Genomic DNA, 24,475 nt, shown 5'->3' on the forward strand with positions numbered 1-24,475 from the left:
AAAACTAGATAAACATTAGCATCCCAGGAGTTGCAGGCATAGAACTCTGGAGCTTGATGCTTGAGAATATTAGTTTAACAAAATTCTCAGTCAAACCCAAGTTTAAAAAAAAAGGAGGGCCTGGAGAGGAGAAATGGATACAAGAAAATTTAGATTTGCTGTGAGCAAAAGCTGGTTGCCCCATTTTACTACAGCACAATGACTACTGTATTTAAACTGATGAAAAGCACTTTGGGATGTTGCAAAACTGTGAGGATTCTGGGGAAAACTGCCTAGAACATGTTTTCTTAGGGAAGAGATAAGTTACAACACCCAACCGCATATAATTGTAAAATCACCAGAAAAGAAAATCACAATGGATACTTTAAGATGAAGGATTTTATTCTCCCAAGTTCTTAGTAGCTAGTTACACCTCAAGATTGTGCTAATTTTTGATAGTAAATTGTCCACTTACAACCATATGACCAAGACATCCAACATGAAAATATTTCACATAAAACATTGACAAAGTTTCAACTGATGCAAAACTACATAGTCATCCACAGCAAACAGGACTGACCTTGAACATTCCAGTGTTTGAGAGATGATTAAAAACAGCAGATATATTCAGAATAGCATAGTAGAAATCTAAAACAAAAAAATTGGGGTAACCCAGAGAACCGTTAAATTATTACACCATTGTCTACACTTCAAGTAATAGCTTTGAAAATTTAATTAACATATCCATTGGTGTGACCATTTAAAATATAGTTCTTATGGAGGATGTTGTTGAGCTTTACAGTTTTGTGAGGTATAGATTGAACTGCAGAATGACCAGGCACCTGGGTAGTCACAAAGCTCCTTTGCATCTTGTGTTCCAGGAACATGTGGTTCTGAGGAGGAAGGGCCAGACAAGCTCTAAAAGAGAAAACAAACCTTTGTTACTGGGGATCAGTCAATTCATAGGGTCCACCCCCCTATTCAGACTAGATTTGGTAGCAGATAAAAGACAAGTAGACATAAGGGAGGGATACTTTCCACCCCTCCCGTAATGTCTTCTTACCAAGGGAGCCAGCTAGTTCAATCACATTCTTACCAATGAGACCTTCATGGGTCAACATCCTCATATTCAATACTCCATTCTTCAATCCCCTTAGAAACTCTCCCTCTACAAGCTTCTCGGAAATAACAATTAGATGTTTCAAACACATACCTCAGAATATTTTCAATGCAGGTCCTTTGCCTGAAAAGAGAGTTAATGACAGGACTTCCATCTGGCACCAATGGAGCTTTACAGAGGTAGCTAAGGATCGAGAGGACACTGTGGAATGTTTGAAATTCAGGATCCAATTCGGTTTTGAATGTTATCCTTTGGCAGAGCTCAGTCAGGATCACGAGGTCCAGAATAAGAGGACTAGCCAGCAAGGAATCCTACATAGAGGTTTTTTTTAAAGAAATGTTTTTTTATTGGGTTTTTGAACATAGTATATTTACAGTTATGTATACAGAATGAAATATAAAGAAAACTGGTAGGATAGTGTACACCAGCTCAAAAACAGCAACTTGTACAGTTAGCAATATTACATTTAACAAATAAGTCAACACATGTTTGTTTGGGGGGGGGGGGGGGGGGAAGGGAAAGGAGGAAGAGACTGGGGTGGTATATATACACATTTGAGTGCCGGAGAAACAATTACAGTAATAGAGAAGAGGTTTGAACATATTAAGATACAACCTAAAGATGTGCAGGGTAAGTGGATTGGCAACACTAAATTGCCCCTTAATTGGAAAAAGATTAGGTACTCTAAAATTATTATTTTTTTTTAAATTACACTCCAAAATGATCAGCAACAGACAAGTCAGTTGTGGATTATCTATCAGAGTGCAACAATGAAATTAGTTAACTCTACATTCTAAGTGTTCATAAGGGACAAAGTAGGATTAGTTCCATTTCATTAACTGAAAATTTGAGGGGGAGGAACTAAAAATAAGTAAAGTCAACCCAGTGGTATTAAAACTTGGAAGTAATGCACAAGCTAAAGAAAATGTACTGTAACACGATGACAGGCAAGGGCCAAGAGCTGTTTTTCTGTGATTGATAGGATAAACGGAGGAAATTCCCCAAGGACCCGTGTTGGAGTCTTGGTCTCCATTATAAAAAGGGTTGAGCACAGCCACAAGACAACCAGAGCCCATGCCAAACTGAGAACATAGGAAGACAGATAGATTAATGCAGTGGGCATAGGTAGGGTTGATTCAAGACATTAGGAAGAGTAATAAAAGAGCATATTTAGTACTTAGTTTTGAGGAACAAAGACCCAAGGGAACAGATATGGGGCATGCATTAAAAAGACAGTTCAGCCTGGATCTCATACTAAAAAGTGACTGAGTTTGTATTAATTCAAATAAATGTAGTACTACTTCTATTAGACGCTGGAAACAAGAGCCATAGAAAAAAGGTGCAGCAAAATAGAAACTCAATTTGGGTTATTGAAACAAAAAGGTTTGAAAAGGGAAATCCAAGAAATAAAATGAATAACAATTTTCAGGGGAAATCAGAGGAGATTTTCCCCCAGTTAGTTAAGTGGTGGCAGGAATGAGAGATTAGCATATACTGCAACAGCAAATTACAATGGGCCAACTGACCACCTCCTAGGATTCAGTTTGAAACTTTGTTCCCATCTCCTGTTTTTTTAAAAACATTAAAAAGGACAATATTAGCTTTTTTGGGATTTCTGTTACCGAGTAGAATGTGGTTATGGAAGAGAATGTAACTCGTGATATACACAAACAAAAATCTTGTAATCTCTGGAGGTATGGAAAGTATTGCAAATTCTTTTCATTCTCCTTCTTATTCCTTTAATGCACACCCAACCTTGCTCCAAACCCACCATAATACCCAAACAGTACTGAAATTTGACATACCTCACAGGTGTTATGGAGGACAATGGTGTTAGTGCCACCCATCATAATTTCTGATGTATACTCATCCATTGCACGCTTGCTATCTCCAACATATGGAACATACTTAATTACAACCTGAGGAAAGCATAAATTTATAGCATCTCAGAAAAAGCACAAGAAAGTAATATTTAGCCCACCACAGCTCATTTCTTTACGAACTTCCAGCCTACTACTATTCCACCTGGTGAGTCATGGGATGTACAGCACAAGAGATCAGTCATGAATTCAGCCCAACCACTCCATGCTGGTGTTTCTGCACCACTCAAAACTTGTCACTTTCCTCGTCCAAATCAATATCATAACATGCTATTCCCTTCTCCTTCACATGCTCCCCTATCTTTCCCTTAAGTGCACCCAAACTATTCACTTCAACCACACCCTACAGCACAGCTGTGAGCTCCACATTTGCTATTCTTAGGAGTAAAAAAAAAGTTTCTTCCGAATTCCCCAATAGATTCCCTGGTGGCCTCTACTTGTACTCTTGCAACAAGGCGAGGCAAAAAATTTGCTCTGCCTGGAATGATGGTGGATACATTTTAGGAGAATTTTACATTTAAAAAGATGTCGGGAATGATAGAATTTATATATTATATTCATGACCTCATGCTCCAATATTCTGTCTAAGTCTTCTCACTAGGTTACAGAGATTAAAAATATACAAGGAGTCTCGCTTAAACCCAACTCCAATATATCGGAAACGGTTCTCCATTCCAAGTGTAGTTCATGAGTAAAAGCAGCCCTTTCCTTGCCCAAATGACCATTATTCATATGCAGGCCTCATGGCAGGTCGAGGATCATATCAGATCAGTCATCTTCTCACTGAATGGCAGAGCAGCCCAAATGCCCCCTTCTGCTCCCACGTCTTATTCAATGAAGATCAAGATCTTTTCAGAGGAGACGCAGACCGAGGAGCTGAAGCGCAAGTGGGAGGAGGAGATAGGAGGAGAGAGAGAGGATGGTCTATGGGCAGACACGTTGAGTAGAGTCAACACGTCTGCAAAGTGTGCCAGGCTCAGCCTGATACAATTCAAGGTCATTCATTGGGCTCACGCTCACATGACAGCGGCCCGGATGAGCAGATTCTTTGGGGTGGAAGACAGGTGTGCAAAATGTGCAGGAGGACCAGCGAACCATGTCCACATGTTCTGGGCATGTCCGAAGCTTAGGGAATTTTGGCAGGGGTTTGCCATGTCCACGGCGTTAAAACAAGGGTGGCGCTGAGTCCAGAGGTGGCGATTTTCGGGGTGTCAGAAGACCCAGGAATCCAGGAGGGGAAAGAGGCAGACGTGCTGGCCTTTGCTCCCCTGATAGCCCGGAGACGGATACCATTAGCTTGGAGCGACTCAAAGCCCCTGAAGTCGGAGACCTGGCTAGCTTTCTCGGTTTGGAGAAAATAAATTTCACCTCGAGGGTCACTGTTAGGTTCACCCGGAGGTGGCGACCATTCATCAACTTCTTTGGGGAAAATTAATCATCAGCAGAAGGGGGAGCGGGGGGGGGGGGGGGGGGGGGGGGTTCGTTTAGCTTAGAGTAGGGGGTTAATAAATATGGGACCTGTAATAATAATAATCACTTGTCACAAGTAGGCTTCAATTAAGTTACTGTGAAAAGCTCCTAGTCACCACATTCCTGTTCAGGGAGGCTGGTATGGGAGGCTCCTGTAAGGGAGGGAGATGGCTTTTGCACTATGTTTATTAAAAAAAAGAATATCAAGATCTTAGACTAAGGAGGACATGACAGCCACACATGACACTGCTCTCACCCAAGTTAACAGCCAAATTCCTGGGGTAGAGATAGTGATCAGGAACAGTGGCAGACTCATCACTTAGCTCAGGTGTGCAGTCTGGATAATCACTGGGCCACAGGAAAGCCCAACTGCAAAATAATAGCCCATACTCAAATAATTCAGAATAGGCAGAAAAAAAGCACTTACCAAAAGAGGGACCAACACGAGATACCAAGTGGAATTGATACAAAGAGGTTCTGTTTTATATAGCAAATCAACCAAAAGCATTTCATACAAGATTATTTTCAACTCAGCATATTGAATGCAGATGGACCGACCACAGACACCATAATAGTAAGTCAGAAGTGAACCACAATTGGTAAGGGAAAGGGTAAAGAGGAGAAAGGAAAGGAGGGCTCCCCAGTACTTACACAGTGATCTGGTTTCTCTGATGGTTTGTATAAAATGGGATTGGATTGAACCATGTCATCCACTACATTACTCTTCGAAATCTCCTTTGATCGGAACTGTTCTGGAGCAGACAGATTCTTCCCATCGTTGTTGCCCAAGTGATTGTAACTGACAATTGAAACAGTCTGCAAGGAGAGGATGAATATGCAGAGCACTGTTACTTATTTCTTTCAAGTTAGCTAGTCTACCTTTATTCTCAATCCTGAAATTAAAGCTACCATAAATTCTGCCTTGGGACCTTTGCCTCTACAAATCAATTGTGGCATTTGGACAGCACCAACTGGCTAGCAACTAAATTGACCAAGGGCCATCTACTATTTTAAGCAGTATGCCTTGGCTAATAATTGGAACTACACATTAGAAGGCCAGTATGCAAGTGAAGCAATTGCGCAATTTAATTTGTCCTTAAAATTAATTCCACTACAACCCAACTCAGTCCTCAGACCAAATACACTCGACAGATTTACACTCGACAGATTTGCATTGGCACCTTTTAATTTTTACTGAAACCTGATTTACTATTATGAAGCACAATATAGGGCAGCACGGTGGCACAGTGGTAGCACTGCAGTCACACGGACGGTGGCACAGTGGTAGCACTGCAGTCACATGGCACAGAGGTCCCAGGTTCGATCCCGGTTCTGGGTCACTGTCAGTGTGGAGTTTGCACATTCTCCCAGTGTTTGAGTGGGTTTCGCCCCCACAACCCAAAGATGTGCAAGGTATGTGGATTGAACATGCTAAAATTGTCCCTTAATTGGAAAAAATGAATTGGGTACGCTTGAAGCACAATATTAAAATTTGTTTTTAAACTATGCTGTTTCCAATATAAATTCGAATCATATTGTTAATCAGCCACATCTGTATCAGTTACCTTCCCAGCCACCTTTTCTTCCTTTTTAAAGAGGGGCTGATTTCCCAACTATCATTCCATATACTTAAAGTCATATCCTACCTTCCCTGACCACTATCGCAAGCACACAGACACTGGATAGCAATCACATTGGAAGAGTTTCTCACCTTCAAACCAGCACTGACGAGGAAGTCTACAAGAACAGATTTTATCTTTGTCTGGCCAGATTTGAAGTCATCACCACCGATAAACACCTTGTGTTTGATAGCAAGATCAACAACTCCTGGTACAAAGGTATTCTGTGGGGATCCATTGATGTAAGCACAGCCTTCCAAAATACTGGCCACAGCAAACATGGATGATGGAGATACCTCCCTTCCACACTGCAATGGAGAATTAAACCAAGATGACGACAAATTAGTATTTCAAACAGCAGATATTCTGACAACTTTCTAAAAGCAGTTGGGTGTCAAGATAGCAAATAACTCAGTTGGACAACACACTAATTTCTCGATTTGATAATTGTTCTAGTGGTGCATTACCTCAATCGTCTTCATGAGATTTTCTGCTGTGTCATTGACACCAGGAATGACATCACAAAAACGCTCAGTATTCGCTGTCCACAAGACAATCACTTTGCCGACTCCACTCTTTGCTTTGAAGTCCCCGATGTCCTTTCTAATTTGCTCCACCTGGAAGATAAATATCAATCTGCTTGGAGGCATTTTTATTAAACCAAAAGCTTTTAAAGAGCAGTTCTCATTACCACAAGTCCCTCTCTCACCTTTCAAAGAATCCCAGGGTGCGTGGGTGTGTGCCCACAACAATCCCAGGATCAGTGCAGCTCAGAGGATGAGCCTCTGGGAGAAGTTGGCTCGCTCGCCACAATGGCGATGGGGATCGCAGAAAAGGATCCAGTGTGCAACAGGAGGAAGGGCATCCAGAGGGCAGTAGTGAGAAGTGACGGAGGGGCATTCTGGGAGAAGTCAGCTTGCTCACCACAACTAAGAAGGGGATCACGGAGGACACCATGTCAAAGAATGGTAAAGCCCAAACATTACATTACGGCAGTGTTTCCATACTTCACTCAAACCAAATGAGAGAGAGAGAGAGAGGTTGTAGGATAATTGTTTGTGGCTTAAATACAGCAGAGCCTCAGCAATGTGCAACATCTTGATCAGTAAAAATGGCAGGGCCTCTGGGAAAGTTTGTGATGTGTGTGGCATGCAAGATGCAGGAGGTTTTGGATTCACAAGACATCTAGGACAGTCATATCTGCAAGTGCCATGCCAGAGGATAGCAGTCCTTTAACATGTGGCTAATTTGGATCAGTGACTCTCTTCACTGCACACCATAGAAGAGGGAGAGGAGTCTCTGGAACAGTCATACCAGAGGCATGATAGGCAGGCAAGGAGAGTGTAGGGATGGCAGGAGAGTGGGTGATCATTTGTCAAAAGGAAAAGAGACAGCAGGTCCAGGAAACGCAGGACTACTTGGGAGCTGTCAACAGGCATGAAATTTTAGATGCCTATGAAGCGAACAACACAACTGAATCAAGCGCAGATGACTCAAGGGAAAACCTTTGTACCATGGTGCCCGAGGCTACTCTGGGAAAAGAGAGGGAGGCTGGTAGGTAGATTAGAAAGGTGGTAGAAGTGGGTGACTCAATAGTTCGAGGATTAGACGGCCTAGTTTGCAGATGAGATCGCGAGTCCCATATGGTCCAATCCCTCCAGAGTTCAAGGGTTCGGAATATAACGGATTGTCTGGACAAACTTTTGGAAAGGGACGTTAGAGTTGAGGGAAAGGATGGAAGGGTTCTACAATTCATGGGCTTTGTTTATCATGCACTTTCAAGAATTGGATGGCATCGAACATTAGGGTTTGGAATGTATAGGTTATTGGTGATGACTGTGGAATCTTTCTTTCTTGTTCGTATTTAAAATGTTGGGGGTTGATAGGATAAAGGGGTTGTTGGTCAGGGGATTGCCAATGTATTTGTTATTATTGGTTATTTGCTGTGGGTATATATATATGAAAATGTGAAAGAGGAGAATGAAAATATTAAAACCTTCTGGAAAAAAAAAAGAAGAGGGTGAACAGCCAGAGGTTGCGATTCATTTGGACCACAAGACTGTTAAGGTCTTGTAGGGCTAGTTTCAGGAGTAGGTTGAAACATAGGACCTCCAGGGTAGTAATCTCAGAAATAATACCTGTGCCACGAGCTTCACCATTTAGGAAATAAGGTAAGGATACAAAGGGCAGGAGTTAAATGCAGAGTGTATAGTGAACAAAATTGGGGAACTGGAAGCAGAAATTGCTCTAGAAGCATATGACATAGTAGCTCAAGCCAGAACAGGACTGGATACTTAACATTCTGGGTATAAGGTTTTTATTAGAAACAGGGTGGGTAAAAAGGGAGGAGGTGTAGCTGTCTTGGTCAAAGATAGTATCATAGCCCTTAAACGAGATCCACTTCCTGAATTAGAATCGAAGGTTGGAGGTGAGAAAATGAAGGGTGCAGTCACCTGGTTTGGTATTTATTATAGATCTTCAAATAGTGGGGAGGAAGTGGCAAAGAGCATTTGTAGACAAGTTATGGAAACCTGTAGGACAAGTAGATTTGTGATAGTTGGGGATTTCAATTACCCAAAGGTTGACTGGGAAAGGGTAGAGCACCCACAGGAGAACTTTCTGGAACAGTACATTTCAAGTCCTACCAGAGAGCAAGCTGTGCTGCTCCTGGGTCCTAAGAAATGAAGCAAGGCAGATGGAGAACTTCGAGTAGGGGAGGCATTGGAAAGTAGCGATTAACAATATAATAAGATTCAATATTAAGTTGGTAAATGACAAAAGTCAGTCACTGATTAAGATCCCAGACTGGAAAAGGGCAAATTTTAAGGGTCTAAAAGCTGAACTGGAGCAGGTTGATTGGAAACGCATTTTGGTGGATAAAACAGTGGATTAAAAAAAAAAGGGGGGGGGGGGGGGGGGAGAGAAAACGACACTTTCAAAGGGAAGATGAAAAAGGTACAAGCTAGGTACGTGCCCATGAGAAATAAATATGGGGTATCCAAAGCTAGAGTGCCCTGGATTATGAAGGATATTGATGACAAAATAAGAAAAGAGGCATATGATGCTTGCCAGTATACTAATAGCAATAGAAATCAGGATCAGGATCTCAAATGCAGGGGAGGTGCTGCATTAATGCAGGGTAGGTGCTGGAATAAGGAAAGGTAAGAGGAAGCATAAGGGAACAGGCTGTGCTAAAACAAATAGCACAATGTTCTTCAAGCCTGTTAATGGTAAAAGATTAGTGAAGGATTAGTGGATTAGTGGGGCCCATTAGGAATAAACAGGGTAAATTGTTCACTGAAGCAGAGTATGGCAGTGAGACTAAATGAACTTTGCTTCGGTCTTTACCAAATTAGTGGTGACAATGGCCCAGTTGAAAATGTGGGTGTTGAGCACTATAGTGATAAAGAAAAGGTGCTCAAAAGGCTGGCAGCCAGGCAGAGAAGTCACCAGGCCCAGATGGGATGCATCCTACATTGCTGAGAGGGGTAAGGGAGCATATTGCAGCGGCATTCACAGTATTTTTCAAGGCCTCTCGGACACAGGATTAGTCCCAGGAACTGGAGGTTTGCAAATGTGACGCCGTTGTTTAAGAAAGGGGCAACGGATAACCCAGGAAACTACAGACCTGTCAGCTTGACGTCAATAGGGGGAAAATTGATGGAGGCCATAATATGGGATAAGATAAATATACATTAGAGAAAAATAAATTAATACTAGACAGTCAACATAGTTTTGTCAAGGGCAGGTCATGTCTGACAAATGTAATATAGTGTTCTTTGACAAGGTGATAGTGGATGATGGTGGTGCCGTGGATGTTGTATATTTGGACTTTCATAAAGCATTTATACAGTGCCACATGGCAGGTTGGTTAGCAAATTGAAAATGTTTGGGATTGATGGGTCCTTGGCAACAGGAATTAGAAGTTGGCCAAGAGATATGAAACAGAGGGTAGATTTAGATGGGCATGCCTCCGGCTGGAGACAAGTTGAAAGTGGTGTTCTCCAGGGCTCAGTGTTGGGCCCCTTGCTTTTTCTGATTTATACAAATGATTTAGAAGTGGGCTTGGAGGGAAAAATCTTTAAATTTGCAGATGATACCAAGCTAGGGAGAATAGTGAATTGTGAGGATGATGCTGAGCGACTTCAGAGGGCCACTGACAAGTTGGCCAAATGGGCAGACAGTTGTCAGATGAACTTCAATGTAGCGAAATGTGAGGTAGTGCCTTTTGGTAGAAGAAACAAGGGGAGACAATATAAGCTCAATGGTATAACTTTTGAGGGGAGTACAGGAGCAGAGAGACCTAGAGGTTCAAGTGCATAATTCTCTGAAGGTGGCCAGGCAAGTTGAAGCAGTTAAGAACGCTTGTAGGATTCTTGGGTTTATAAATAGAGGCATAGAATATAAAAGCAAGGAAGTGATGTCAAACCTCTGGTCAGACCACATTTGGAGTATGGTGTTCAATTCTGGACACCTTATTTAAGGAAGGATGTTAAAGTTCTGGAGAGAGTGCAGAGATTTACTAGAATGACACAAGGAATGAGAAATTTTGATACAAGGAAAGATTGGAGAAATTGGGCTTGTTCTCCTTAGAGCAGAGAAGATGAAGATGTGACCTTATTGAGGTGCTCAAAATTATGAACAATTTTGACAGGAAAGTAGGATATTCTGTTTCCATCCACTATTTGGTATGTCAGTAAATAGGGAGGGGTGGCATGGTGTGGCAGTGGTTAGCACTGCGGCCTCACAGCACAGAGGATCTGGTTTTGATCCCAACGGTCATTGTCCGTGTGGAGTTTGCACATTCGCCCTGTGTAGGAGTGGATTTCACCCCCACAACCCAAAAATGCGCAGGGTAGGTGAATTGGCCACGCAAAATTGTCCTGTAATTGGAAAAAAAGAAATTGGGTACTCTAAATTTACCCTAAATGTCAGTGACTAGGGTATCACAATTTCAAAATGGTGAGTATGAGAGCTAGGAATGAGATGAGGAGAAACTTCTTTACTCAGTTGTTGGGGTTTGGAATGCGCTGCCTGGGAGTGTGGTGGAGGTGGAGTCCATAGGAGGTTTCAACAGAGAGCTGGATATATATTTGAAAGTGATTAATTTAGACAGCTATGGAGATAGGGCTGGAGAATGGGACTAGCTGGGTAGCTCTTTTGGGAGCCGATGCAGATACAGCAGGCCGAATGGTCTCTTTCTGTGCTGTAAATAACAAAAAAAAAAAAAAAATCCCTGGAACAGTGCAGCACAGAGGATGAGCCTCTTGACCCAGTGCACCAAACATTTCTGTACCTGCTCCTTTTTGGAACCTTGGATTAAATTATCTGCCCTGTCCTCCTGATTAGCAGCAATGAATTCTGGAATGTAAACAGAAGGTCGAGGGTGGAACTTCTTCATGTGAGGCTTCAGCTGTTCCTGAAGCTGCCAGTCGAGGACCTGAGCTCGCACCATGGCATCTGCGAGGTTCATGGAGGAGATATCCCAGCCTGGAAAACAAAATCTCAAAACTTAATTTCAAAATTCAGTAAGGAAAAATAAAAGAAAGTTGCTGATATATAGCAGCTGTCACATTCTCAGGATATCAAGCACCAGAGCATAGGAATGGTTTCTGAAATGTTGCAACTTTCAGCAGTCAATGTGTACCATAATATTCATGTTTTGATACTGTTGATAGAAGTATAAATGTTGGCTGGGACTTTGCAAGAACTTTTCCTTCTAATAGCATCTATTTTACATCTGCCCACCTAAACATAAAAATGGGGCCTCATGTTAAGTGTCTGATCTGAAAAAAACCCCACCTCTTCCAGCAGTGCTTCCTCAGTACTAAACTGTTGTCAACACAAATTTAAAATGTACAGGCCCTGGATCAGCCCCATGTCCAGATTTAGACAGGCATATACCGCCAGGCAAAAAGTTCATCAGTCACTGCTATCATTTATAGTGAGTTAAACACGTCTGCTAGATATAGATGGGGTCCATGCAGGCAGCATCCATACCAGCTTTTGTGACTTTTGATTCAGACAGCAGCAGGAACATTATTCTGCCAAGAAAATTTGAATTATGTCATAGTTTCTATTTCAAGTAGGTCACTCCCAGTTCTTTTCTGACATCCACACTGTAGGGATCCTATGATCCAATAGCCACCAGATCCAATGGTTTCTGATAATGCAGCCATACAGCCAGCATGATACCTACCGTCAAACACAATGTCATTTGGATTCACTGTGGGCAGTAGATCCTTGAAGGGCACATACACATCACCAGCAGGACCAGTCCCAAGGCAGACAGTGGAGGCTTGAAACAAGGATCCATAGTAATTAGCCACCTACATGTTTGGAGTTTAGGGAAAACAAAAAAAGTTAATGCAAGTTCTGAAACATACATCATCTGCACAAATCGAGACTGAGGAGTGGTAGTTGTATAGCATTTACAACACAGAAGAGGCCACTTGCCCAGCTTCCTCCCACTCTTGTAGGAGGAAGGAAATGGGTAGAAATTTAGAGGCTACATTTGGTACGATGGGTTGTTCCAGTATCGTATATATTCCACTATTGTGTATTGAAAAAACTATGTAGTATGAAATTTATATTAATGTTATAGCCTGTCCGGATCCTACTGCTACACATTCTTGTAAATAAAGCTACTTTGTTTGACTGTACAAACTCATGCTGGATTCTTCATGGCCCCCACAGAAATTATTTTTAAGATCATAAGAAATAGCCATTTAGCCTGCTCGAGAAATTCTTCGCTCAAAAGGTTGGCTCTTGAAATCAATGTCTAACAAGCCTGATGATATTTCATCATAGTGGCCTTATGCAAAAAACGTGTCAACAGGATATTGGATGAAGTGGAAGAAAATCACAAACACAAGAAATAAAAGCAAATAACACATCACGCCTGCTCCTCCAAATGCGATCATGGCTGACAGTCAGCTCCATTGTCCCACCTGCTTCCCATATCCCTCGATTCACAGCTTTAAATATATTCACCAATGAAGCATCCACTGCCCTCTGGAGTAGAGAATTCTAAAGATTCAAATCCCCAAGAGCAAATAAAATTCTCGTCAGTCCTAAATGATAGCCCCCCCCCCCACCCACCCCTATCCTCAGATGGTGCCAGTGTTCTAGAATCACAGGAAAATAACTTTTCAGTGTCTAGCCTGTCAACCCACTTCAGAATCTTGTGTATCAAGCAGATCAACTCTAACAGTGGTTAGCACTGCTGCCTCTCAGCGCCAGTGACCCGGATTCAATTCCCATCTTGGGTCACTGTCTGTGTGGAGTTTGTACATTCTCCCCATGTCTGTGTGGGTTTCCTCCCACAGTGCAGACATGTGGTTTAGGTGGATTGGCCATGATAACCTGGACACCGAGGTGCAATTTGTGTGGGTTGGGTTATGGGGTTACGGGGATAGGGCTTGGTGGATGGGTGAGTGGACATGGGTAGAGTGCTCTTTTGAAGGGTCGATGCAGACTCGTTAGGCCAAATGATTCCCTTCTGCACTGTAGGGATTTTAACTCTCATTCTTATAAACGCCAAAGAATATGGACCCAATCAGCCTCTCATAATACAACAATCCTCTCAACCCACACTTCGATCCAAGAACCCCCACCAAGTGAACCTTTATGTTCTGCCTTCATTGCAAGTACATCCTTCCTTTATGGAGACTAAAACAGCACACAGTATTGCAGTTGTGGTCTCACCAAAGTCCTATACAACTGTAGCAAGAATTCCAATTCCTTTGCAATAAAGGCCAACATGTCACTGGCCTTCGTAATTTCTTGCTGTACCTATATTTTGACTTGGGTGTTCCTTGCACAACTGCATCCAAGTCTCTAAATATCAACATTTAGAAGTTTCACATCTTTAAAAAAAATGTTTTTATTCTCACAACTAAAAAGTGAATAAACTCACTTTCCACCACTCCCTTAACCTGGCTGCAGTTGGTGTCCTCCAGCCAGCTTGTACGGCTGACAATACAAAGCTATGTCGCATTACATTCACCCCCCACCATCTGGCCTGGGCTTGTGAAATTCTACCAACTGTCCTGCCTGGAGACAATTCACACCTCTTCAACCTGGGATTACCTTTTCTCTGGATCTGTACTTCACTGGTTAGACTGCCAACTTGACGAAGGCCTGTTTATCCCTACTCCACTTTATCCTTTAATGGGGCAGCACAGTGGTTAGCACTGTTGCCTCACAGCACCAGGAACCCGGGTTCAATTCCAGCTTCGGGTGATTTGACTGTGGAGGTTGCACTCCACAAATCTCAAATCTTAGAGTGCCCAATTCATTTTTTCCAATTAAGGGGCAATTTAGCATGGCCAATCCACCTACCCTGCACATCTTTGGGTTGTGGGGGCGAAACCCACGCAAACACGGGGAGAATGTGCAAACTCCACACGGACAGTGACCCAGAGCCGGGATCAAACCTGGGACCAACCCACTGCGCTGCCTGGAGTTTGCATTTTCTCAGTGTCTGCGTGGGTTTCCTCCCACAATCCAAAGATGTGCAGGCTAGGTGAATTGGCCATGCTAAATTGCCCCATAGTATCCAAAAGGTTAGGTGGGGTTACTGGGTTGCAGGCCTGGGTGGGTTGCTCTTTCCAGAGATTGCTGCGGACTGGATATGCCAAGTGGCCTCCTTCTGCACTGTAGGGATTCTATTCCTCCATCCTTGCTAATGCATTACCTCCAACTCCATGAGTCCTTATCTTGCATATTAACTTGTGTGGCACCTTATTGAATGCCTTTTGAAAATTCAAGGATCCTACAAATCGACTGTTTCCCCTCCACCTGCCTATTAGTTAAATCTTCAAAAAACAAACTTTGTCAAACATGGTTTCCCCCATGTCTGATCATATCCCACAATGCACTCACCAGCAAGGGTCACTACGTGTGCAGAACCTTGGCAGACATTTTGTTATCTATCCAGAGGGGTATTGTAGTACCTCAGTTGCTTCTCTGGTTTACCCCAGCACAAATCAAAGTCAAGCCATGTGGTAATGTACCTTAAATGCTGTAGCCAGATGGCACTTTTACCTGAGCCATTTGGGGATTTCATTTTTAAATAAAGGATTTAAATATACACCAACCAATCGGAAGCATAACTAGGTAACAGGTTCCCCGATATCACCTGTCGTGTCAAAGAATTATATGGGATCATTTTTTATTTTAATTTAAAAATATTTTTTTTTATTTTTTAAAAAGCATACCCAATTATTTTTTTTTTCCCCAATTAAGGGGCAGTTTAGTGTGGCCAATCCACCTACCCTGCACATTTTTGGATTGTGGAGGTGAAACCCACGCAGACATGGGGAGAATGTGCAAACTCCACACGGACAGTGGCCCAGGGCCGGGATTCGAATCCGGGTCCTCAGCGCCGAATTGTATAGGATCATGACCGGAGTCTGTCATTAGTGCCCCTTTAAGAAAGTTTTGGTCTTATCACATGATTTGTAGCACGGCTTCAGTATGTCATTTGTGATTGTAGCTGGGCAGTGGCTGTCAAGCGAGGGGTCTTTAGGTGTTTGGTTTAACTTTTGGTTTGTTGCTTTGGACTGCAGAAGAGAAGCAGTGTTTCCCAGTTTTCATTTTAAAGCTGTTCCAGGGAACGGAAAGCACATTGGGTGTTGCAAACTGCCTTGGTCACTTGAAACATAGACTTGTTTTCCGGAAGGAGTTTTGAATCTGCTGGTTGGAGTCTGGAGGTCAGGGAAAGGACCAGTCCCACTCAAGTGACATTACAGCGTGTTGAGCCACATCCTTGAAAGGGGTTTTGGTTTATTGGATTTTGTATTGAATTGGAACAGCTACTAAGGGGGATTAATTAAGAGTTACATACATAGATTACTGTAGCTGTTCATGTTAACTTTGTTTTGATAAAAGCGCCTAGGAAGTCTGATGAATCACACCTGAAGCGAAGGCTCGTGCTCATCCTAGCCAAATTCAACATAAAACATTATAGGTCAGGTGAGTTTCATAACATACTTTGGACTTTCTAAGCCCTGGCCCATAACAAGTCTGCTCAGCATATTGCTGCTTACTAGTTTAGCATCTCAGGAGCTTTATTCTATGAAGAGATATTTCAATGCATTTAGATTCGCCCAATATTTTCCAGCCCTCGAAATTCTACCTACATCCTTGAATGCATAAGCAGTTAAATTAAGTGGTGTAAGAAACAACCAACCTTCTCTCCTGTTTTGGTCATCCAGGAAAGTCCCAACTTGTTGGCCAGAACTGCTGCAGTAACTGTTGTTCCATTGTTACCACCCCATCCAACTAGCATCACGCCAAGTTTTGGCACCTTCCTCTCTGTGCGGAAGGTGAATTTGGTAGAACATGGTTTCACCTAGTCAGAGCCCAACACAAAGATTAGTTAAAACACAAACCCAAACAATAATTTGCATAAAGGCATCACCAGGAGAGTCACAAAACTTGCCAACTGGTCTTGGATTAGAATTCAGAGTTAACTTTTGCTCCTCCTGGAGACAGTTCAACTCTTAAGGGTCAATGAAGTTGATACAGCAACAAATGCATGAAGCTTGCACAATTTGCTCAACTGAGCAACAATAAAAGTGCAATCTCAGTTGAAAGATAAATACAATACCATGGAGGGCATAACAAACCCAGGTAGCATTGTAAACAGGTGGAAGGAAATTCCAGATAACATTACACCAAAGGTGCATTGAAGGGATGCAAAACAAAACCTCATTCCACATCTTCAAGGAAGGAGACGACGAAATAATAAATAAACAAACCCAGTTAATATTATACACATGCACAATGCAGGAGGACCCCAAAGAACAAAGCTAAATATTGTAAATTAGAGCCCCTACCAAGCCCATCTAACATTACCCACACTGCACACTTAGAAAGTGGAATATCAATGCAATAATTACTCTAGTAATGCATATTCATCTGATAAGACCACTCATTGAAGGGCTGCCTAATAATGCTTAAAAACTAGAAATATTTCAGAAAAAAAATCTCACCCATTGCTACCATAACATAGTCAGACACGGGTTTATGATCCTGTCACCTTAACGTTCGGGATCGAATTGCTTTACTTTACCTAGAAATGTCACAAGCAGCATTAACCACAACAGGACAGGTGCTTAATAAGTAAAACCAGCCAAATGAAAAAGGAAAACAGAACACTGAACCGTCATTTGGTTTGCAAAACCGTTATGCAAAGAAACAATGGCGGAAAAACACCCAAGCTGCTCTGAGTGGCTTTTCACTGCTGACCATTTCTATTTTGAATGGATACAAGACATCAATCACTAAAGAATGGTGTCTGTTCAACTGACTGCTCATGCAAAGGAAGCAGAGTTCAGTCTTTCTTCAAACTGCAAAAATCTTCTTTGGCACTAGATGGGACAATACATTTAAAATAAAACGCTGATCAAGAATTGTGTTTTTAATGGGGAAGATGAAAGAGAAAGCAAGACAATTGTTTTGGGAGGAAATAATCCTGTCACTTCCCAGAGGGAAGTAATTTCAGATACACAACTTCCTCAGGTCTGATGTGTTAAACAACCCAATCTGCAGATGTCCATTAAACATGAGGGTTATAGTTCAAACAAGCTTTGACATGCTAAAGCAAGTCACATTTTTTAACAAGGCATCCAAGGAGGCACTACCTGGATGACCAATTACATGTTTACCAAAAGGGAAAGAACTGCCTTGATCTCAGGCATTCTTCAAACAAGCTGGACTGAATGAACAGCAGTGTTAGGATATTTAATTCCCAGTGTATATTTACATTTACCAATGGGAGGACGCAGTGGGGGAACAAAAATCCACAGTATGTAGAACAGTTCAGTTAAAAAATATCCAAACTGACACTGATATCTTCAACTATTATTTTCAGAACAGTTAAACTATCACATGTCAAGCATTGTATTGATTTTCTGTAATTAACTTGTGATAATTAATTCTAATTAAGTACCAACTGTTTGGAGGTCTTGTGGCTGGTGCTCCTCCCTCAATCAGATGCCCCAGGTTAGCACCTATCCAACGACTTGATAATCAAGGAAGAGGTATACACAATGCGGCCAAACAGGTTGATCATTCACCTGTAAATCCTTCCAACACATGCCAATGGCAGGAGGTATGGATGGGAGATATCCCTGGTCAGCCATGTGATGGCAAGAAAGTTGGAGCCTCTACCACCACTATGCATAGTTCCAGACTAGACTATGCAACTCGGACTGAGTGATCTGTAACTAACCATTAATTTAACAGCATCACAGTCTCCACCTCGAGTGGACAGGAGTGTGGGGTGGGAAACCTGTGCAACATCATGATAAAAAGAACATGGTCAACCTTATGGTTGGCTACTCCCCTCACATAGTTCAGAGGGTTGTAAATCAAATACCATGGAAGATGCAGGTCTGTTTACAGAGAATACAAAAATTAGGACATTAAATGGGCCAGAATGTTAACAGCCTGCACCAAGTCTGTGCAATAAAGAAAATCCCTTCCCCACAATGTTACATCTCTCCCAGATAAAGGGAGTTGGATCAATAAATTCTTCAAAATATTTTTGCCCATGCCATGGCCAATTTGGCCTTGGTTTAATTCTATGATGGTGAACAAAAATCTACTTCATAAGAATGCAGCCATATACCATTTCTTTAAATACTTTAAGGGGAAGAATTTACAGGGCTATGAGGGGATGGTTGGTTGGTTCTTTCAAAAAGCTGACACAGGTATGATGTGGCAAATCACCTCTTCCTATGCTGTAGGATTCTGCTCCAAAACAGCATGCTGCAAATTCAAATCTCTAGCATAGTAATACTTAATGCCCTCACCCACAAGTAACACAGTGGATTTCCAGACAATTCTTCCACTTGAGATCACCAGGATCACACTGAAAAAGAAAAGTGCATCTGATCCTCAAACTAATAACCAGCATTGGCAGAGATATCATGAGACAAACAGATATATCCATGGCACATTTTTCATGATGTATTCTTAGTCTGGTTTTAGTTGCTGTATACAAATAAGATAATTTGATACCAATGTGGCAATGTTTTCGCACAAAGTAGCTTCTCCACCCCAAATAACAATCTCTTCTATAGCAATAGAAAAACCTTTGTCACAAAATATCAATACCCCTGCTGTACAATAAATTCAGCCAGAGGACAAATAATTTGCAAATGTGAGTTTACAGATTGTAGCTTTCCAGTGCCTCACCCAGTGAGGATGTTTAATGTTCAAACTGCATAAATAAACTGTCAGATTATTCAACTTGGAGCATCACAATGGAGCCTTGTTCAATCAGTGTGCCTACCAGCAAGGCTGCTGGACATTTTCAGGAGTGGGAAGCCTGACTAACTACACTTTCTTTTAACTTAAACAGTAAAACACCAATATTTCTGGATTAACACACAATACAAACTGACATTGGGACCCCCTTGCTACCAGCATATTAGTAGAAATAAATTATAAGCTGCCTCATATCTCCAATCCCTGCTGCTTACGTTCACAGCAAGGTCACCACCAACGTCATCCTCTACAGCATGAGAAAACAAAGGAAATGAGAAAAAGGCTGTCAGGCAGATTTCAGATTTACAGGAATGGGATGGAGATAGCACATTGACAAAACATGTTCCCAAAAACCCTTGGGTTTGTTTTTATTTGGGCAGGAGTGGAAAGGAAGAGCAAATATGGGCAATATATGTATACGTGACCAAACGGTCCAGTTTAATACAGAAGTCAAAAAGCAACAAATACGGTCTGAAAATTTACTTGAGTGGAGATTCAATTGTTTGATCACAGATCCCTTTAAGTCTTATATAGCCAAGTCTGATCGGGTTCTGTTTTGGATGGTCATTGCGTCTAGTTTCATGTGCATGAGAATTTGGCACTTAATATCTCTTACAAATTCTATCTATTGGCTAACAGCATTACACATTTTGAATTTTCACAGCTCGAGAAACTTTAGTTACTAACTAAATTGTGTATACAATTAACCCACAAATTCATGCTGCTTACCTTTCTGGCACTATCAATTCAACAACAGTCAGTCTGAAAAAAGACACTTTACCTTAATTGATCCATCCTCTTCATAGACATGTGTAGTTTGGTAGGGATATACTGCCTCAATGTAATCCTTGTTGTAAGTCACATCTGGGTTCTCAATAGTAAACTTCTCAGCCATCCTGAACTGTGTGGGGAACACCTAAAAAAGAAAGAGATAGTTAGAGGATTTTGGGGAAAGAAAGCAAAAAAGTGCAAAACAACATTTAACAGCAAAAACTGGCATGTGGCACTATTCGTTCTGGGATCTGGGGCGGAATTCTCCGGAAACGGCGCGATGTCCGTCGACTGGCGCCCAAAACGGCGCAAATCAGACGGGCATCTTGCCGCCCCAAAGGTGCGGAATGCTCCGCATCTTTGGGGGCTGAGCCCCAACCTTGAGGGGCTAGGTCGGCGGCGGACGAATTTCCGCCCCGCCAGCTGGCGGAAAAGGCCTTTGGTGCCCCGCCAGCTGGCGCGGAAATGACATCTCCGGGTGGCGCATGCGCAGGAGCGTTAGCGGCCGCTGACGGCATTCCCACGCATGCGTAGTGGAGGGAGTCTCTTCTGCCTCCGCCATGGTGGAGACCGTGGCGGAGGCGGAAGGGAAAGAGTGCCCCCACGGCACAGGCCCGCCCGCGGATCGGTGGGCCCCGATCGCGGGCCAGGCCACCGTGGGGGCACCCTCCAGGGCCGGATCGCCCCACGCGCCCCCCAGGACCCCGCCCGCGCCGCCTTGTCCCGCCGGTAAGGTAGGTGGTTTAATTTACGCCGGCTGGACAGGCATTTTAGCGGCAGGACTTCGCCCCATCCGGGCCGGAGAATCGAGCGGGGGGGTGCCGCCCGCCAATCGGGGCGCGGCACGATTCCCACCCCCGCCGAATCTCCGGTGCCAGAGACTTCGGCAACCGGCAGGGGCGGGATTCACGCCAGCCCCCGGCGATTCTCCAACCCGACGGGGGTTCGGAGAATCTCGCCCCAGCTTCTTTTAAGTTATTAACTGATTCAGAAAATAATCAAAAATAAGTGAATGTCATGCAAAACAGGAATCTAGTTGTGTACGGAGTACAGAGCCCTTACTGCTTTTCAAGCATTTAATAGACATCCTGGGCTCACTCAAGCATATAAGATTATCAGCCATTGCAGTCAGAAGGCTCCAGATTTATAGAGCTAAAATTAGACTTGCCTTGCATTTCCCCGCCCCCCCAAAGCAGCTAGCTAGAAGAGCAGAATAGACGATCTGCAAGCTGATCGACTGCTTGTTCACTAGCTTAAGAGTGTAGCCATGTAAGACTTGTTAGAGAGAGAAATTAAGAAAATGTATTCCAGACCTTTCATTTTACTCATGCTCGTCACGCCTTGCTCAGACCATTCAAATTTTCTGCTCTTTCATTCCTGGAGCCATGTCTCTGCACCAGTCTTTTTAAAAATGAGATTTAATTTTATTGTACACTTGTGCACGTGCAGGCAGAAAAGCCCATCCAAAGTCTCAATGTGGTATTTAGTTTAATTCGGTTTTAAGCAGCACAAAGATTATTTTACACACCTTAAGTGTGTCAACCTGCTACTGTTTTCCTCAGACATCTCAGCTACGTGGTAAATGAAGCAACACTTGTGCAACTATGCTCATCGATGCAGCTGTAAAGCTTTGCATAGAGGGCACTGATAGAGAACCATTGTGTAATGTAAATATAATAGAGATACACTCAAGATGAGAGTAAATCTTGAAGATTTAAAAATGCTCTTAGCTCAGCAATCCAGTTTTCTGGATTATATTGAACCACTTACTATTTGCATCACCATTTATATATTTCAGTCCCCTGCGTTATGCACACAAGCATATGGCAGTGACTATCCAATTAACTTATTAAGTTCAAAAACTTAGTCATGAACATCACACTGACATACGATGCAAATGGGAGAAAAGTAGTGTTACTCAGTCATGCTGCTGAGGCCATTGCAGTCACAAAATTCATACTGGAACAACATCCAGCACCAACAAATCTGTAAAATATTGAGAGCATCTGTGCAGTAAGGCAACTGTCCAAATGTGGAGTTATATAGACTCTTGTAAATAAGGTTGTATGGTAGATAGGCCCATCAACACACAGCAATACAATTTTGACAGCTTGCACCTATATTCATCCACAGGTTCATGGGCAACTGATAGGGGGTGGACATTTTCTCAGAACACTGTGGAAAAAAGGGCAGCATGAAGGTGCAATGGTTAGCACTGCTGCCTTCAGGCACTGAGGACCCAGGTTCGATCCCAGCCCTGGGTCACTGAATGTGTGGAGTTTACACATTCTTCCTGTGTCTGCGTGGGACTCATCCCCACAACCCTAGTTTAGGTGGATTGGCCCTTAATTGGGAAAAACAATCACTGCAGAAAGAACCAGCTTTCGCACAAGCTAACATTTGAAATCACTCAACAACCACAAAATATAACAGGTGTCAGAAAAAGGATCTGTCATAATTCACTACAGTGCAGGATGCCATTCAGCCCATATAGTCTGCACCAACCCTCTGAAAGAATATCCTACCCAGGCCCACATCCCCCACCATATCCCGTAATCCAACCTGAACATCTTTGGACAGAGGGAGGAAACCGGAGAACCCAGAAGAAACCCACGCAGACAAAGGGAGAACGTGCAAATTCCACACAGTCGCCAGAGGTCAGAATCAAATCTGGGTCCCTGCTAACCACTGTGCCACCCAAGAAATTGTGGGGCAAAATAATGGGGATAAATAATCTCAAGGGAGAATCTAAAGGATCATGAGACAAAAATTGTCTGCTACATTTCATACATTAGTGACAGCAATTAAAAAAGTATTATTTGACTGTAAAGAACTTCTGGAAGTCACAAGGTTGTGGAAAGCACAATCTAAAGACTAATTCTTTCTTGCAGGGTGGTCAGATGAAATACTGTTGCACCAATAAGGTGACAGTTGATAGGGCCCCATCTGTTAAGTGAGTAAACACAAGTTATGCCATGAAATGGCAACAAAATATTGATTAATGATCTCCCCGACTTCAGAGCAACATCGCTAACTCAACCATCTCTTTTCTACAGAACTGCAGTCCTCAGCCTTGCCCGATTGTTTTAGCCTCCTTTCTGATGCCAACGTCTCCTTTCTTTTGTGACATGGCGATGAGACTTATTCATTCTGGGAGTTCCACATTCTCACCACACTGCCTAGTGAAGTTTCTCCGAATTGCCCATTTGATTTCTTGGTGACTAGCTTGTGTCGACTGCCTCTGGTTTTGAGGGGGAAGGGGAGAGATGTTGATATCGTTCTTCACAGCATGACCAGACAACAAAAAGCCACAAATGCTGGGGAAACTCTGCAGGGCTCATGTAGACATCATAGAACCCCTTCAATGCAAAAGGAGGCCATTCAGCCCATCAAGTCTGCATCGGCCCTCTGAAAGAGCACCCCCACCTTGCCCATAACCCCAATTAGCCTTTGGACACCCATGGGGTAATTTAACGTGGCTAATCCGCACATTTTTGGAGATGTTTTCGCTTACAGGGGACAGTCCAGAACCTATAAATAAAAGATAGTCACTAATAAATCTAACAGAGGGCTCAGGAGAAACGCCTTTACCCGGAGAGTAGTGAGGAGGTGTAACACCAGCAGTGGTTATCTGAGGTGAATAAGGGAGATACTGAGGATGAGCACACGAGGGAGAAAGGAGTTAGTGAAGGGGAGGAAAAGCAGCATAAACAAGTCCTCCGAGAGATGGTGGTGGGGTGGAACCTGAAGCCAGCAAACCGTTAGTTTCAAATACCTCAACCACATGATGACGACCCCCCCCCCGGGATGGGACGTGTACAATTCTTCCACCATCTTACAAGACTTGTATTTCTCCAATATATTTTCTTTTAAAACTACCAGGCATTTCTGAAGGCGCCTTGCAGCCGGTGGCGAGCCGAGCCCCGGCGGTCCCCACCTCTGGTGCTGAGCCCCCGGCGCGTGGCCCCTGTTCAAAATGCCGAAGCCGTTAACGGTCCGCACGCTCGGCGCATGCGCACTGGCGCCGCTGTTAACGAGCCGGCTCTACGCTGCCGATTGGGAAACGCCGGGATGGAGGAGCCGCCATCGGAGCCTGGGCCCAGCCGGGCCATTTCCTCCTCCTCCTAACTATCTATCTACCTACCTATCGCGCTCGCTCTCTCGCATCGTGACCGATTCCGGCTGGGTTATTATTACCGTCTCTATGTCGCTGCCGCCTGTCAGTGCTGTCAGTCAGACTTCGGCCTGTCAGTCTTCCACTTCCTCCGCAGCCGTGTGAACGCTCCGAGCCCGCCTCTCACTGACCGCCCACCCGCCACCTCACTCCCCGCATATAAAGCCGCCGACACGCGTCA

The 24,475-nt window shown here is 43.2% G+C and overlaps 1 protein-coding gene across 4 annotated transcripts; it reads right to left on the minus strand.

Moving 5' to 3' along the window:
* Positions 1-360: 360 nt before the first annotated feature.
* On the minus strand, positions 361-24,475 carry LOC140395041 (inositol-3-phosphate synthase 1-B-like). 4 transcript variants are annotated; one of them, XM_072482380.1, is made up of 12 exons: positions 24,318-24,420; positions 21,434-21,521; positions 20,131-20,265; positions 16,264-16,425; positions 12,268-12,397; positions 11,365-11,558; positions 6,536-6,685; positions 6,161-6,376; positions 5,101-5,265; positions 2,905-3,018; positions 1,193-1,410; positions 361-897 (listed from the first exon to the last, which is right to left on the minus strand). In XM_072482380.1, exons 3-12 carry the CDS (start codon positions 20,242-20,244, stop codon positions 711-713), a joined length of 1,650 nt encoding a protein of 549 aa, XP_072338481.1. In that variant the 5' UTR covers positions 20,245-20,265; positions 21,434-21,521; positions 24,318-24,420; the 3' UTR covers positions 361-710. The 4 variants fall into 4 exon arrangements, with proteins under 4 accessions (XP_072338481.1, XP_072338479.1, XP_072338482.1 ...); XM_072482378.1 differs by lacking the exon at positions 21,434-21,521 and having other exon boundaries at positions 24,318-24,475; XM_072482381.1 differs by lacking the exons at positions 21,434-21,521; positions 24,318-24,420 and adding an exon at positions 24,000-24,021.

Source organism: Scyliorhinus torazame, chromosome 18 (genome assembly GCF_047496885.1).
Source record: "Scyliorhinus torazame isolate Kashiwa2021f chromosome 18, sScyTor2.1, whole genome shotgun sequence".
NCBI lineage: Eukaryota > Metazoa > Chordata > Chondrichthyes > Carcharhiniformes > Scyliorhinidae > Scyliorhinus > Scyliorhinus torazame.